Genomic DNA, 13,443 nt, shown 5'->3' on the forward strand with positions numbered 1-13,443 from the left:
CGACGGATAAAAAAAAAGGACAGTTCTTGTTGCGTGAGTGATTAGATAGCATTGAGCTGTAAGCTCAGCAACCATACCAGCAAAGAACCGGGCAGGTCTAACACAAGTGGTTCCGACCGGTCTTGCCTCGAGTACACGCTCCTCTCATCTTCCACTAGCTAGACAGTCGACGTTCCTTCTTGATTATCCATAAAACATAGCTATCTGATCATTGATGTCGTGCTTGATCATAGGCTATGTAACAGGACTTCCAGTTGCATCCGAGTCTCCGAGTCACTGGCAACATCCATACATTGCAATTTGCATCCTCTGGGCCCTTTAGCTCATTCATGTGTTATCACTGTTCGTGAATGTATCATTGTTTCTGACAGAGACTCGATGCAGCTAACGATGACGACCACTTGAATTTCTTGGACCGCACCAACCTCGACTGTTCTCGCGTACTCTCAAGACCATCAATCACGAGATTATATTGTAGACCAGCACTTTTGCGGGCTTACACTGCTCATCACACCAATCCAAAACGTCAATTGCGGGATGAATGTTGAATCTAGCGTGGTGCGTTAAATTTGCGTCAGTTTTCATCAGTCGCCCTAGGCCAACAACCCTACTAGGTCCTTACTGCGCTCCTGGACTCAAGTCCCCAGAGGAAGGAAGCGAGGCAGAGATGCTGCTGATGTTCATTTCGGAACAATGCGAGCATCAGTATGCCATCAACTACAAAATGAACATCGGGCTTCCTGTGGTGTGTCCGACTTTGTTTTCTTCCAGTGCTCTATTTTCGTTAGTTTCTTATCCTGGCGCGCCCGCCGAAAAGAGATGTTCAGCATCTACACCACCGAACAGCACCACCTGTGCATTCTGAAATCATCTCGCAGTGCATCATGTGTTGATCTTCAGTGAGAGTTCTGAGATGTTGGTGTCATCTCTGGCGTTGTTATAGTAGCTGGCTCATGCGAAATATAGACAGCGTTCCAATCCATACTCCCACCAGGCTACCCTACGAACAGCCATTATAGGTCTGAGCATTGTTCTCTCTCTGTCCTATCTCAACGCTCTTTTGATCTAGGGTGTTACATCAATCACGGAATCTTAACCAGGGCATCTCTGATGAAACTTGGTGCCACTCGCTGCCGCGTCAACTCCACGATGCAAATCAACTACTATGCGTTCACCATTTCTGGCATCCTGATGATACTACAATAGCCAAATTTTCGAGGGAAAGCTGAGAGGGCGTGCATGAAGCGACAGATGGCCCAAGGATGAGATGAGACATTGAGATATGTGCCTGCGGGGAGGTATCAGTGGTCAGGCTAGGACGTGAGCTTCCTGTGAATCTCCCCTGTTTGTGATGGCTGATTTCCCTGGCCGGTATCATGCCGATAGCAATACAGCAAGGCAAGGAGAAAGGGAACAACAGCCATTTTGATGGTCGCGCCATGATCAGTATGTGTCAAACACATGAAGCAGTACTCAGTTGCATTAATGGACTGCTGCACGTGTAGCAAAGAAATCGAGAATGGCGTTGGAAATGAGGCGACAGCTCTTGATGTTGGTCAATCTTTTGCGGTGTTCGGGTGTTTCTATCGCGCAAATATATCGCGACCAACATCCATCTATCGTGAGCCACTGGGTTGATCTACCTTGTTTTCATGCACAAACATATCTACTTCTGTCGATTAAAACAAGAACGGTCATCATCCCTCGGTATCGTTTTGGCGATCAAGGCACTGGGTGGTGGTCACTATAACTAGCACGAATGCCATCGTCATATGTCAACCAAATTTGCCTCTCACTCATACATATTCTCTCCCAATATGACCATAGTCTCAAATGATCCCACTTGGTGGCCGACCATTAATGCAGATCGGTTTTCTAGCTATTTTGTAGGTTCGTAAAGAGGGGTCGAATGTTGAAGCTGACCCGATCTAACCTTGGCTGCGGTTTTGTAGTTGCCGCCTTTGCTGGAGTGACGTATGATTGGGGTGAGCATAATAACATCGATGGAATGCTGATATCTTACAAGTGTTCTCAGCACTTACATTTGGACAAGAAGTATGTTAATGCTATGACTAGAGTAGTCATCTCGCTAAGAATAGTTTTATAGGTCGAACTAATCTGGGTGAGTAGAGTCTCATGTCAGAGGAAGACACATGAACATAAACATACACTTAATTACAGATGCAACGTTGGTCCCTAATGACAGTCCTTTATCTCAGCGTATGTAGCTTGCTTGTCGCAGTTGCTATGTTGTGCTGACTTGAAAGTATTTTAGGTGCGCTATCTTGGAATCATATCTGCTGCGTATGTTTGGAAGGCTCAATAGTTGATGTCGTGCTGATAGTCTATCTCTCACAATCAGCATAGCCATATTGAGTACGTCTCCTTACTACATTCACTGTCTTTGCTTCTTTTGCCCAACGGAATACAGGTGGTGTTCCGACCATCTCGTTGACGGATACAGTGAGTCTTCTCCACATATTCTACCATCCCCCTCCAATTAACCGCGATGCCCTATAGCAGTGAGTGTATTTGTTTACCAAACTTCTGGTTCACTAATGAGACCCACGCTATACTGCCACAGATGTGAGTCCATTTGAAGAGTGCGCTACTCGAGGATGGTCACTTACTGCATTCATCAGGCCGGATCATCTACGTCGTAAATAATTGGATGATTGTTTTGGTATTTGCGATGCTGTGGGGTGAGCTTGGCACTTGCGAGACCTCAGTGATATTGACGTGATTGAAACATGCTGCAAGTCATCATCATCACTCGATTGCATGCCATGTATCAACAATCCAGAAAGATCTTGATATTTCTCATTGTCACCTTCCTGGTTGTCAACATTTTCGACGGAGTGGTAGGCGTAATAACAATGATGCATACTTCAGGAGGTACGCTTGACTGTCGATAAAACAAACATGCATGGGGCTCATTGGTGGATACCAGAGGAATTGATTCTTTCTGAGACTTATCAGTGTCAGATTAACAATGCGGAAGATACCTTGCTTCTGTATCTTATCACCTGGATACTTGCAACTGTGTGGGAGGTCCTCGCACTATGTCTCGCAGCTTGGATTGCTGTAAAACACTCTTGTGAACTGCGACGTCATTCGGCGGGAGGGATTATCGGGGACTGTTTTACGGTGTTGATGAAAACTCACTTGGTTTACTTTGCGAGGTAAGGCCATATTGTAATTACGGTGCCCTCTTTCGCTAAAGGATGGACATGGTAGCTTTGTTGCTGTTTCTTGCTTTGAGCTCACTGTTCTTTTATCTCCAACAATCTCACTGGTATGTCAATCTTTCATTTGCCTCTGCATGCAACCACCGCTCATAATTTCTATAGGACCAAAATTCTCTAGAAGCTCAGGCTTTGGATGGCTTGACTCAGATTTTGACAGTCGTGCAGTCATTTGTGCTGGGACCACGCCTGATCCTTGGCGTTCGAGAGTATCACGCTAAGCTCGTGGCCGACTCCGATGCAGCAAGTGGTATGACCTCAATCGCTTTTCAGGAGCGCATGCATGTATCGACTAGCAGTAGTGTGTGACACACGAGATGTTAACGGTTATCTCGTGCTCTGCAGGAAGCAGGAAAATTTAGGTTTTGTCTTCATTCCAACCCTAGTCGCACTACTTGGGCTTCAAAATCAATGCACATAGTGATTAGAATAAATATTTCACGAGATTTGACGAAATACTTAGGTTCGAACATGCCGTGCTTAACAGATATTGTATATTCAATTGCGCAACCTTGGACTAGTACTAGAAGATCGAAACAAACATTAATCATGGAGACAACAACTTGAAGAGGACATATGAACTGCGAACCTGTGCGAAGAGCGCGTAGAGGGTGCGTGGTGATAGCAGCAGGCGTAGAACAGTGACGACTAACTTAGGGGGTGGCGGGAAATGAATAGGGGTCCCTTGACCCATGTGAGGTCCTAGAAAGGGAAGAAGAAGGGCAGAAAACGGTGCAGGCTGAGCCTGGCGGCTAGCGGACGAGTCACAGCATGTGAGAGTGGCGCAATTTTGGCACAGGATCCTGACCAGTGGAGATACAGAAAGCTGAAGACAGTAGCAAGTAGCACTGTGACGCGCTAAAGCGTCGACAGTAGCAGGATGTACTGATTATGGGGAGGCGGCAGCACGTCACGATGTTGTGAATCCTGAGGATGCTAGACTCCTTCAGAAGGAATTGAAAGACTGGAAGAATCGTTGCTGCGGCAGGTACACCGTGACCTTCGAATACAGCGGTCTTTCTAGTAAGCGGGAGGGATATACGCGATTCCAGACATGAATCAATGGTTATTTCGAAGCAGCTGGTATAGCATGCTGAATTTCAAGTTTGTCCGTGCATAACACATCCGCAATACGTATGTCTCCGAGTCAGACCGCTTATCCTGGACCAATTAAGCTCACTGCATTGACAGTTGTGCTATCATTCTTCCTCCTTTGGGCGTATTCTTGGAACCGGAGTGTACAGCCGACCTGGCGAGTTAGTTCCTTTCAAGGTTTGCACTGGCATGGGAAAGGCTAGGTGCTCGACATCGAAACGTGTTACAAACGCGGTTTTACCCGTGCTGGGCGGCTGAAGTTCCGTTGAGCGCCGAGCTCCAATTGGTAATAACGCTGCCGGTCTGCCTTCGACTTCTATATCTCACAATCTCTCTCATAATGTCTCTTCTGCTGTGCCCCGTCAGCGCTTCAGCGTCCACGCATGATGCATCACTCATGTCCCAGCATTGCTTCTACGTAAACTCCTGTGGTGGCCAACAATGAACAATTGTCATTGGCTGACTGCGCCCCCCGCCTCAATTGCGCTCTTTGCGATACGGAAATCCAACGTTCAGTGAGACAGATCAGCAACAAGACAATGTTGGTGGTGGATGGGTTTGTCTATCATTCGGAACAAATCGTACGTGCAGCTGACCAACAACGGAGGAGGCTGCATTCGGTCCTCATCATTGGCAATGTACTTCCCAGCCACTGAAGAGGCTTCCATTTGACATCGGTCGCACTAATCTGGTGAGCAACTCCTCGAAATTGCGACACGTTTCAAGTCACACACTGATACGCCATACCGTGACCTGGAGTCGTCCAATTCGACTGAGGCCAGCCCTAAAATATCTAGTGCATTTAATAGAGATCAACCGCGTTTGTCACACGGCGTGTGGCCATGGGCTACTTGAGGACCACCTCGTTACGCGAATTTATGGGATGGAGCTCTGGTTATTACTTCCACACAAGCTCCGCGCATGAGGATTCCTCGTGAAACTTGGATACTAGACCGTCAGCATCTTAGTCGCGGACCACATTCCCACCTTCACTTCACTCATCTAGGATCATTCGTCAAGGGGCTTGGCGGCCACCACTCCGGAAATTAAAGTATCCCATCGTAAACGGTCAAATTCTTATTAGTTGGTGAGCAGGTAAACAGCAGATACATTATCACGATTCGACGCTCAGCACTCATGCTCATGTCAGACTGAGTCATCTCCGGACTTCGCATATTCGGTTAACGCGTCGCTGAGCCAATCCGTCATTCATCCGAAGGTTGGACTTCCTTTTCGTCGACGACACAACCCTGAGCCAATTGTTCCAATGCTACACGTGTCAATATTTCAGTATTAATACATAAGATACTCGGTATGAATATGGCAATCTGACATCCTATACCAATGGCGAACATATCTTTCGGAACTTTATTGTGGGTAGCTGTAAGACCTCTTCTCCGACTGTCAGTGTCGTTTCCTGAGCTCCTTTCGTATCGTTCTGAACGTTTACCAGTTTCATATGCGTCGCTTGTGGGTACGGCATTACAAGAGCTGGCTTTTTCCCTGCGATTGCAACTCGCGGCGCTGTGCAAGTAGTGTTGGTTAGCTTGACCTACTCGCTGGAAGAATGGAACTGATAGGCATGATCCAGAACGTTACTTTGCCTAGCCTCATGTTCTCGAGGGCTTTATCTGCATTGAATGCAAAGAACGATGCAGCTTTTGGTTCGTTGTCTTCCTGAAATGCGTTGATATCACACAATTAACTTGGGCACGATCTCTTTAGGACCGCTGATAGTGATTGCACTCATCTACATGGCAATAGGCTTCACATTATCTCTGTTTATCAAACGATTTTTCTGGGTTCCATATCGGTTTCGGTACGGTATTTTAGTTGCTGGAGGTTGGGCGAGCAGCTGTGACATAAGTAGGTTACATGTTTTAATATCGTACCATTCGCTGACCGTGGTACCTTATAGCGATGTCGGTCATGACAGACATAATGGCCTCTCTCCCTTTCAACAGTGTCTACGACCAAGACCTCGCGGTAACATACGTCAGCGCCTTTTGCGTCATCTTCTACGTGAGTTTTTTTTTCATGGATCCTGTTGTATAATGCTGAATTGCGCCATAAGCTGACTATACTCACGTGCGGGCGCAACTTGATCGAGCGTGATTTTATTGGGCCTGATACAAGTGACGAGCAGGCGAAAAGTGTTTCCTCTTCTGCAGCTGAGAAAAATAATGACCTAGAGAGGAATGCCTACAGTGATACAATGTCTAGCAGAGATCTCTCCCCGCAACTGTCATCGTTGGAGCATTCACTGGCAGATTCTCCATCAACGTCAACCATTGTGCAACATGACACACCATCGGGCATATGCAATGATTCGCAATCGTCCATAGATGCACAACCACACACTATGCCACCATCCACAGAGAACTCCTCTCATAATAAACCTCGCCCTGCCATGCGATACGTGAACTTGCTTTGCAATCTTTCATTCCCTGTCTTGTTGTCCGTGGTTATCTCGCTCGTTGTCTCAAGAATATCAGCTTTGAAGGCATTATTTATCCCTAATGTATCAGGAACGAACGTTCCACCAGCTCCTGATGGACAACCACCACTGGCATTTATAATGGACACAGCGGCCTACTTGGGAGCAGCCAGTTCTCCCATTGGACTGATTATTCTCGGATCTGCAATCGCGAGAATGAGTATCCCTCGCGGACGCTGGACTGCACTACCCCTTAGGGCCATTGTAACACTTGCTGTTGGCAAACAGCTCATCATGCCAGTCCTCGGAGTTCTCATCTGCGAAGGATTCACTCAGATAGGGTTCATTCACGCCGAAGATAAAGTGCTCAGATTTGTATGCATGTTCGTCTAATTTGCTATGCGCCGCATCTACTTTTAGCTGACTGGGCTGACCTATCATATCACAGCTTCGTGTCATGTTTGCCCATAGCATCGTCGCAGGTGAGATTATTGCTCCTGAAAACTGCCTCTTGTGTGCTGAGGAATTATGTGCAGGTGATCCTGACGCAAGCGTTCTCTGACGCCACTACAACAGATCATCTTGTCGCATTCCTGCTGCCGCAGTTGATCCTTATGCCGGGGGTGATGGCGGTATTGATGGCCTTTACACTCAACCTTCTCTTCGGTTAACTGGCCACTCCTGGGTATCCGGTGCATGCGAGTACTGCACAGGAAATACACAACCTCTTAGATGATAGATTTGATGCTTCGAGTCTGAACGATTAGATTGATGTACGAATGATAATTATCTTGTAATCTTGTTTACAAGGTCCCTAGAACTGATAATTGTGAGAACCAAGTCGTGTACACATGGGAATTTACTATGATATCTACGTCAGTAAACAGAAGTCGTGAATTCATGTCCGTGAAGTAGCTGGACCGGCTCACTATAGCACAGCTTAAAGACGTTGTCTATGATAAAGTAAGTACGTAAAATGCACCGCCTAAGACCAATGATTAATCCCAGTGAAAACCCACTATGGCGTGGCACGATGGGATCTGATTATTTTCTGATTGTAACATCGTTGATAGGGTAGATTATGAAAAGCAAATTGTAGCCACATTAATTGTTTAGCGTCGTTCCTTGCGTCACTTTGCATCGTCCTTACATTACAGTTTGTCGTTTTGCATCGTTTCTTCCGATCCTTCGGAGCTTCGCATCGTATCGCGCGCACATTGCATTGTATTTGCAGAACTCTCACACAATGTGGCATGACATCATCATTAACATTGTATTTGAGTCGTACAACTTAGTCATTTTCATCTTATCTTCTTACTACTACAATGTCGTCTCCCTCTGTACTATCATCATTTTTTATGGAGCCTCCCCACGCCAATTTTTTTGTCTCCCAAGGCAATACGTGTAAGTGGTATTGTTATCATTCATAAACAGGCTTGATTTTTTTAACAGGAATCGAAAGGGTGGGTATATGCGTTCGACGAGCACACATGGGCACCCGCCAGTTCCACTTGAGTCATTGGAGGGTCTCTGGCATCTTTTCTTCGCCAAAGGCTGTCAGTGTGAGTCTTCTTGCTCTCATCTTTTGGCCTGCTTACTGGACGCTGATGGTGCTCTGCTCTGGTCATGGCATGCTCTCAGACGGTGCGTGATCTCGTCTTCCGAGCCTTCTTAGCGAACACTGACTCTCTACTTAGCGTTCCCCCATATTTCACTCATTCTTCGATGGATTCACGCACACATTGTTTCCTATATTCTTTACAGTGACCCGTTAATATCCGCAGGGAAACGGGTACAGGTGCGAGTACGACTGCCCACACCCACAGGTTTACCCATGCAGTTCCAGCTGCTACGCGCCCTGCACCTGCCTGTATGCTGCCGCGATACCTAGTACTACTCATGTCATGCACTGTCGTAGCATATCGTTTCTCCTCATATCAATCCATGTATTCTACTGTACTAAATTATATGGTGTTATATGATTTTATCTGAAAATTGAACGAAAAACTTATGTCGTCGTCGGAGATCGTGCCCCATCATGCAATATATGTGATTCCTACCGACGTCATATGTCTGTCTCTGATTTTTTGCGTAGGTGAGAAAAAAAAAACATATCACGCCCGTTCTCATCGTGCCACACCATAGTGGGTTTTCACTGGGGATTAATGATTATCTAGCTTCGCAGAGTCGCTGACATGATCATCTGATAGGTTGGGCTTACTACCTGCTTACGAATTCGACCACTAGTACTCTTCACTGTTACAAGCACAAAAACACTGGAGATGAACAAGAGCGAGCAGGGAAGCAGATGAGGTGGGCTAAAATTCAAGAAATCACGAATTAGTCTCCGTAGGCAAACCGACAAAAGGAAGACAGTGCGTCCTTTTCATAAAGGTGAACTTATCGGAATGACTGTTTTCCTTCGTCTATTATGTGGTCTAAAACCTCCTTAGCCACTTCATGAATTGCCTGTGGGGAGCGCCCCGCACCGGGCAGTGCAGTCCTGTGTATAATTTCACTGCCATTGGTGAATGCGCTACGGCATTAATCCAGTGACTTGCCCTTAAAGCCTGGGAGAACAGGATGAACAGATACCCTCAACTTCACCATCATAATGACCCTCCTTCCCTGCGCTGTTCTCTTATGTGCTCCGTTCGTTCGCGCTTCACTCCCCAGTCTCAACGACACCAGTTTTCATACACTTGATGCTAGCAACTGTCCATCCTGCAATACCAGAACCTTGTGGGACATCCTCTTGAGCTGTGCCTTAACTTTGTTTGCGTGCACATGGACTGCCATTCATCCTAACATCCCGGGTATGAACGAGAGCAAAGTCGCCATTACTTCGCGTCGTCTATTTATCATGGTCATAGCGCTGATCGCCCCAGAACTCATGATTACATGGGCTACGCGGCAGTTTTTCAGCGCTCGTGATGCTGGAAAGGGCGCCAATAGGTTTATTTCAGAGAGCACATCTACGGTGGTTAGTCATGGTCATAGCATTGATGGTCCCAGAACTCATGATCTCATGGGCCACGCAGCAGTCCTTCAATTCCATCCCGTATGAAGTTGGCTTTTATGACGCACAAAGTGGCACGACCGACGACAATGATCGAGATATGTCAGAGAGTCAAAGTTTAGAAGCTCCTGGATGTGTAGAGTTTCACCGTCAGTCATATGCTTGGATTCTTTAGTTATGCAGGACTAACATATAACCGACCCCTTCATAGGATGGACAGTAACCCATGGGTTTTTCGCATGGATGGGTGGATTTATGCTCTACGTTAATGACAGGCCGCGAGCTACTCTTACTCCCCATGAGCTCATGAAATTTGTTCGTAATGGATCCGTGGATATGCCCGTCATCACAGAGGCAGAGATAGAAGATCGAAGTAAGGGGGATGGACTGTCCAAAGGTATCGCTGTTCTTCAGTTGGCGTGGTTCATCGCCCAGCTCGTCGCCCGATACATTCAGAACCTTCCGATTACCCTGCTTGAAATCGACACTCTGGCTGTGGCTGTTCTGACTTGCATTGCTTATGCTTTGTGGTGGAAGAAGCCTAAGGATGTAGGTTGTCCCTATATTGTTCATCTGAAAGCAACTGCAACTTTGCCAGACCGGTTATCCTATGAGTACGTCGTCAATATCGTTGCCTGAGATTATTCTGATTTGTCTGCATTCTAACAATAGAGGCGTTGATAATGATCGTTCCTCCGAGTCTTTCTATCGGCAGATTAAGAGACATGTCATCCGTCCTTTTGTCTGCCTTATGGGCATCACGGCAAAAGCCTCCGCCCGTTCTCGTCGTGTTCCATCTCTAGGTGGCTATGCTAATAGCTTTGACTACCACCAGTACGATGGCAGGGGCCTGCTGACTACGTATCCTGTTGGTGAGATCATACTTTTCATTGGATGTTTTAGTGGGATGGTGTTTGGAGGGGTACATTGTCTTGGTTGGGATTACTTTTTTCACAACCAAGTGGAGCACATATTATGGCGTGCAACTTCCCTTCTGATAATATGTGCGCCTGTAGTTATTTCGCTTGATGCTCTGGCAATCATGTGGCACAAGCCCACTCCAATGATATTCGGATTTTCCCTTGGACAGATTGCTGCTCTCATATATATCACTGCACGCGTTACGCTAATTGTACTTATGATTATGAGCTTACAATCACTACCTACTGGCGTATATAATACTGTAGCTTGGACTACGTTTATTCCGCATTTGTAGTTTCACTAAGATGCTGATATACCTGCAATGAATCACTGTCACAATTGGAAGTGAGAGCATGACTCAAGGTAAGTTTGAACATTGTAAACTATTATTTGACTTGAATAACACACGAACAACACCGTTTGTTCTCTAGTGATAGACTTGTGAAATAGATACCAGCGAATACGAACGCCTCCATCGAAATGTGACTGAAATAAAATCGCGTGTAGGAGTGACATGTACTTGCAAAAAGAACAATCTACGAACCCATGTGTCAGGCTACAACCATTGCGGCTGTATGTAAGACGTGCAGAATAGTAAGAATGGACTCCTGAGGTAGAAAATCGAACGTGTAAAACTGAAGTTCTTCACAAGTGACATAGCGCAGGCGTTCCTGGGAGCGCGCACTGGTACAATTTGCGGTGCTAGTGGAGAAAGTTCGAGCGGTGTTATGATATATCAGTGAATGGTGTCATGCTGCGTTTTGGAGATGGTAAACTAGAGCCGATGTCCAAAGGTGGTCCAGGAACGTGCTCATGCATCGTGGCATCCGATAAATGAGGTGATATGGTTTGTTCTGAACTCGGGCTAAGCCTATAGGTGACTGTCGCAGCTTCGGGAAGATGTGGATGCCGTCTGCATTGTCGAAGTAGTGATTGTATGCCCTAAGTTGAGACTGGAGATTGGCAATTTGGGCGCAAATGAGAGGGCTTCAAATTGCCATCTTCCGACGAAATTGCTGTGCAGTAAGCACTAGTAAACATATCGGGCTTGGCCGCAACAGACCCTACTATTTCGCGATCTAGCACATCAGTATCGATCGTACGCCGCGTGATGACAATAATTTATCGAACCAACAGGAAAGGCAGTTGGCAAATTTTGAGCAATATCCGCAGGCGCCCTAAAACTCGGCAGGTGCAGGGAATGTAGTAGGTTTGGCAGCGGTCGGCTTGTTCCAACTTCCAAGTTCCCACGCCCTGGATTATGTACCCGTCTCGAGTCCCGACTCAGTCACTGGGCCTTTTTACTTACTGGTCAATTCTATTTGAATTCTATTTTTTCCAAAATCTCAGGTATCCTAACGACTATAGAGCCAGTGGGAACTCTGCCTCATCAACTGTCCGCTGGTGTTGGAAACCCAATGTTCAACTTGTGATCGATATGCAGCTTAAAAATCCACTCTAAAGCGCGAAGGTGAGTCGACTGGTTGCGCGGCAACCTGCTAATACTGACGTCTTGTGCACAAATCATGTTTGGGAGCAATCTGTATCTTTTGTGCAAGTCAATCCGCTACATGCACTGACAGACATCATAGGTGTTGTTGGAGCAAAGACGATGGCGAAGAAGGAGAAATGCATTTTGTGCAAGGTAATGTGTAGTCTTCTGAAGAGGATCTCGAATGATATATTTGAGGACGGGGTAAGGAGACGGCCAGCTTTTATATCCTGCATATACTAATCAGCACGATTCTGGTTCATTCGACAGAAGTGGTATTGCTATTAGATGTGGCAGGAATTTCGGCAAACCCTACATGAAGGGCGGCCCCAACTTATTCAGTTAATCATGCCAACTATTGTATCATAAATCACTGTTACTGGGATCGTGTGAGGTGCATAGTTCACGGGCGCGCAGTTGCTCGTGCCCTGGACCGTGATATGTGAGTTCTCCCACATGGGTCATTGATGTTGAACCGTCTCTGAATCCATATCTTGTCTTTGCAGTTCGGAAATTTAAATTGATGACATTTGCAGCTACTACTAATGGCAAAGAACAACCGTTTCATTCTGTCGCCTGGCATCATTTCTGGTTACTGGAATCGAATTGCACCATAAGCCTATTTACATGCCAGCGCGGGTGCAACTCAATCGACTGTGATTTTATTGGTCTGGTGTAGACGACAGGGAAGCGCATGGACCATGCTGGACCACAAGTTGAGAGCTGCTGATAGTTTTTGATATCGGGCGAAAGCTGTTTCCTCTTCCACGGCTGGGGATAACATGGCTTAGAGAGGGATGACCATGGTGACTAAATGATTTCTCTCTACGACTATCATCATTGAAACACTCGCAGACAGTTTTCTCATCAGCGTCGTCAACCATCATCAACATAACATTGCGTCAGGTCGGAGCGCCATCGCAGTTTACCCACAGTACCGACCCAGGTGAGATTGACCTTGCAAACTGTCTCTTTTATGTGCCAAGGAATTATTTACAGGTATTCCTGACGCAAGCATGCTCTGACATGAATATAACAGCTGTATTCCTGCTGCCCTAGTTGATTCTTATGTCTGGGGTGATGAACATATTGACGGCCCCTACTCTCGACCTTCCCTTTGGCCAAATGGCCACTTCTGGGCGAAAGGTGCATGTGAGTGCTGCACAGGAAGCACCTGACCTCGGTGACGCTATATTTGACCTTGCTCCGCTGTCGAGTCGAACGATAAGGCATG

The 13,443-nt window shown here is 46.4% G+C and overlaps 5 protein-coding genes across 5 annotated transcripts; all 5 read left to right on the top strand.

The window, feature by feature from the left end:
• Positions 1-291: 291 nt before the first annotated feature.
• EDB93DRAFT_785960 (uncharacterized protein) lies at positions 292-1,290 on the top strand. The gene is made up of 4 exons (XM_041457473.1): positions 292-558; positions 615-899; positions 967-1,019; positions 1,070-1,290. The coding sequence occupies exons 1-4, from the start codon at positions 542-544 to the stop codon at positions 1,204-1,206; spliced, it is 492 nt and encodes a 163-aa protein (XP_041303984.1). The 5' UTR covers positions 292-541; the 3' UTR covers positions 1,207-1,290.
• A 346-nt stretch (positions 1,291-1,636) lies between these two features.
• Positions 1,637-3,968, top strand: EDB93DRAFT_785906 (uncharacterized protein). Its single transcript, XM_041457472.1, has 13 exons — positions 1,637-1,890; positions 1,953-1,985; positions 2,036-2,055; positions 2,108-2,122; positions 2,182-2,220; positions 2,276-2,304; positions 2,363-2,376; positions 2,432-2,467; positions 2,643-2,702; positions 2,761-2,895; positions 2,951-3,182; positions 3,238-3,295; positions 3,351-3,968. The coding sequence occupies exons 1-13, from the start codon at positions 1,773-1,775 to the stop codon at positions 3,552-3,554; spliced, it is 993 nt and encodes a 330-aa protein (XP_041303985.1). The 5' UTR covers positions 1,637-1,772; the 3' UTR covers positions 3,555-3,968.
• A 1,716-nt stretch (positions 3,969-5,684) lies between these two features.
• EDB93DRAFT_1303427 (auxin efflux carrier) lies at positions 5,685-7,622 on the top strand (the record flags this gene model as incomplete). The annotated part of the gene is made up of 8 exons (XM_041454718.1): positions 5,685-5,743; positions 5,794-5,881; positions 5,932-6,004; positions 6,066-6,206; positions 6,259-6,362; positions 6,415-7,160; positions 7,226-7,259; positions 7,314-7,622. The coding sequence occupies 8 exons, from the start codon at positions 5,685-5,687 to the stop codon at positions 7,446-7,448; spliced, it is 1,380 nt and encodes a 459-aa protein (XP_041303986.1). The 3' UTR covers positions 7,449-7,622.
• A 644-nt stretch (positions 7,623-8,266) lies between these two features.
• EDB93DRAFT_1169499 (uncharacterized protein) lies at positions 8,267-8,772 on the top strand (the record flags this gene model as incomplete). Its single annotated transcript, XM_041450297.1, has 2 exons — positions 8,267-8,421; positions 8,475-8,772. Coding segments are annotated over 2 exons (349 nt in total), but the record flags the coding sequence as incomplete, so codon positions are not given.
• Positions 8,773-9,391: 619 nt separating this feature from the next.
• EDB93DRAFT_1091843 (uncharacterized protein) lies at positions 9,392-11,012 on the top strand (the record flags this gene model as incomplete). The annotated part of the gene is made up of 3 exons (XM_041446388.1): positions 9,392-9,707; positions 10,008-10,417; positions 10,512-11,012. 3 exons carry the CDS (start codon positions 9,392-9,394, stop codon positions 11,010-11,012), a joined length of 1,227 nt encoding a protein of 408 aa, XP_041303988.1.
• Between the last annotated feature and the right edge of the window lie 2,431 nt (positions 11,013-13,443).

Source organism: Suillus bovinus, assembly GCF_016758785.1.
Source record: "Suillus bovinus strain UH-Sbo-P2 chromosome Unknown EDB93scaffold_67, whole genome shotgun sequence".
NCBI lineage: Eukaryota > Fungi > Basidiomycota > Agaricomycetes > Boletales > Suillaceae > Suillus > Suillus bovinus.

What these genes read in the sequence shown, in the direction of transcription:
- EDB93DRAFT_785960 (XM_041457473.1), top strand. An exon ending in GCATCATGTGTTGATCTTCA is followed by an intron (nt 900 to 966) that starts GTGAGAGTTCTG and finishes TGCGAAATATAG; the next exon opens with ACAGCGTTCCAATCCATACT. An exon ending in CCTACGAACAGCCATTATAG is followed by an intron (nt 1,020 to 1,069) that starts GTCTGAGCATTG and finishes CTTTTGATCTAG; the next exon opens with GGTGTTACATCAATCACGGA.
- EDB93DRAFT_785906 (XM_041457472.1), top strand. Translation starts at nt 1,773, where the DNA reads ATGTCAACCAAATTTGCCTCTCACTCATACATATTCTCTCCCAATATG. An exon ending in GTTTTCTAGCTATTTTGTAG is followed by an intron (nt 1,891 to 1,952) that starts GTTCGTAAAGAG and finishes GCGGTTTTGTAG; the next exon opens with TTGCCGCCTTTGCTGGAGTG. An exon ending in CTCGTTGACGGATACAGTGA is followed by an intron (nt 2,468 to 2,642) that starts GTCTTCTCCACA and finishes TGCATTCATCAG; the next exon opens with GCCGGATCATCTACGTCGTA.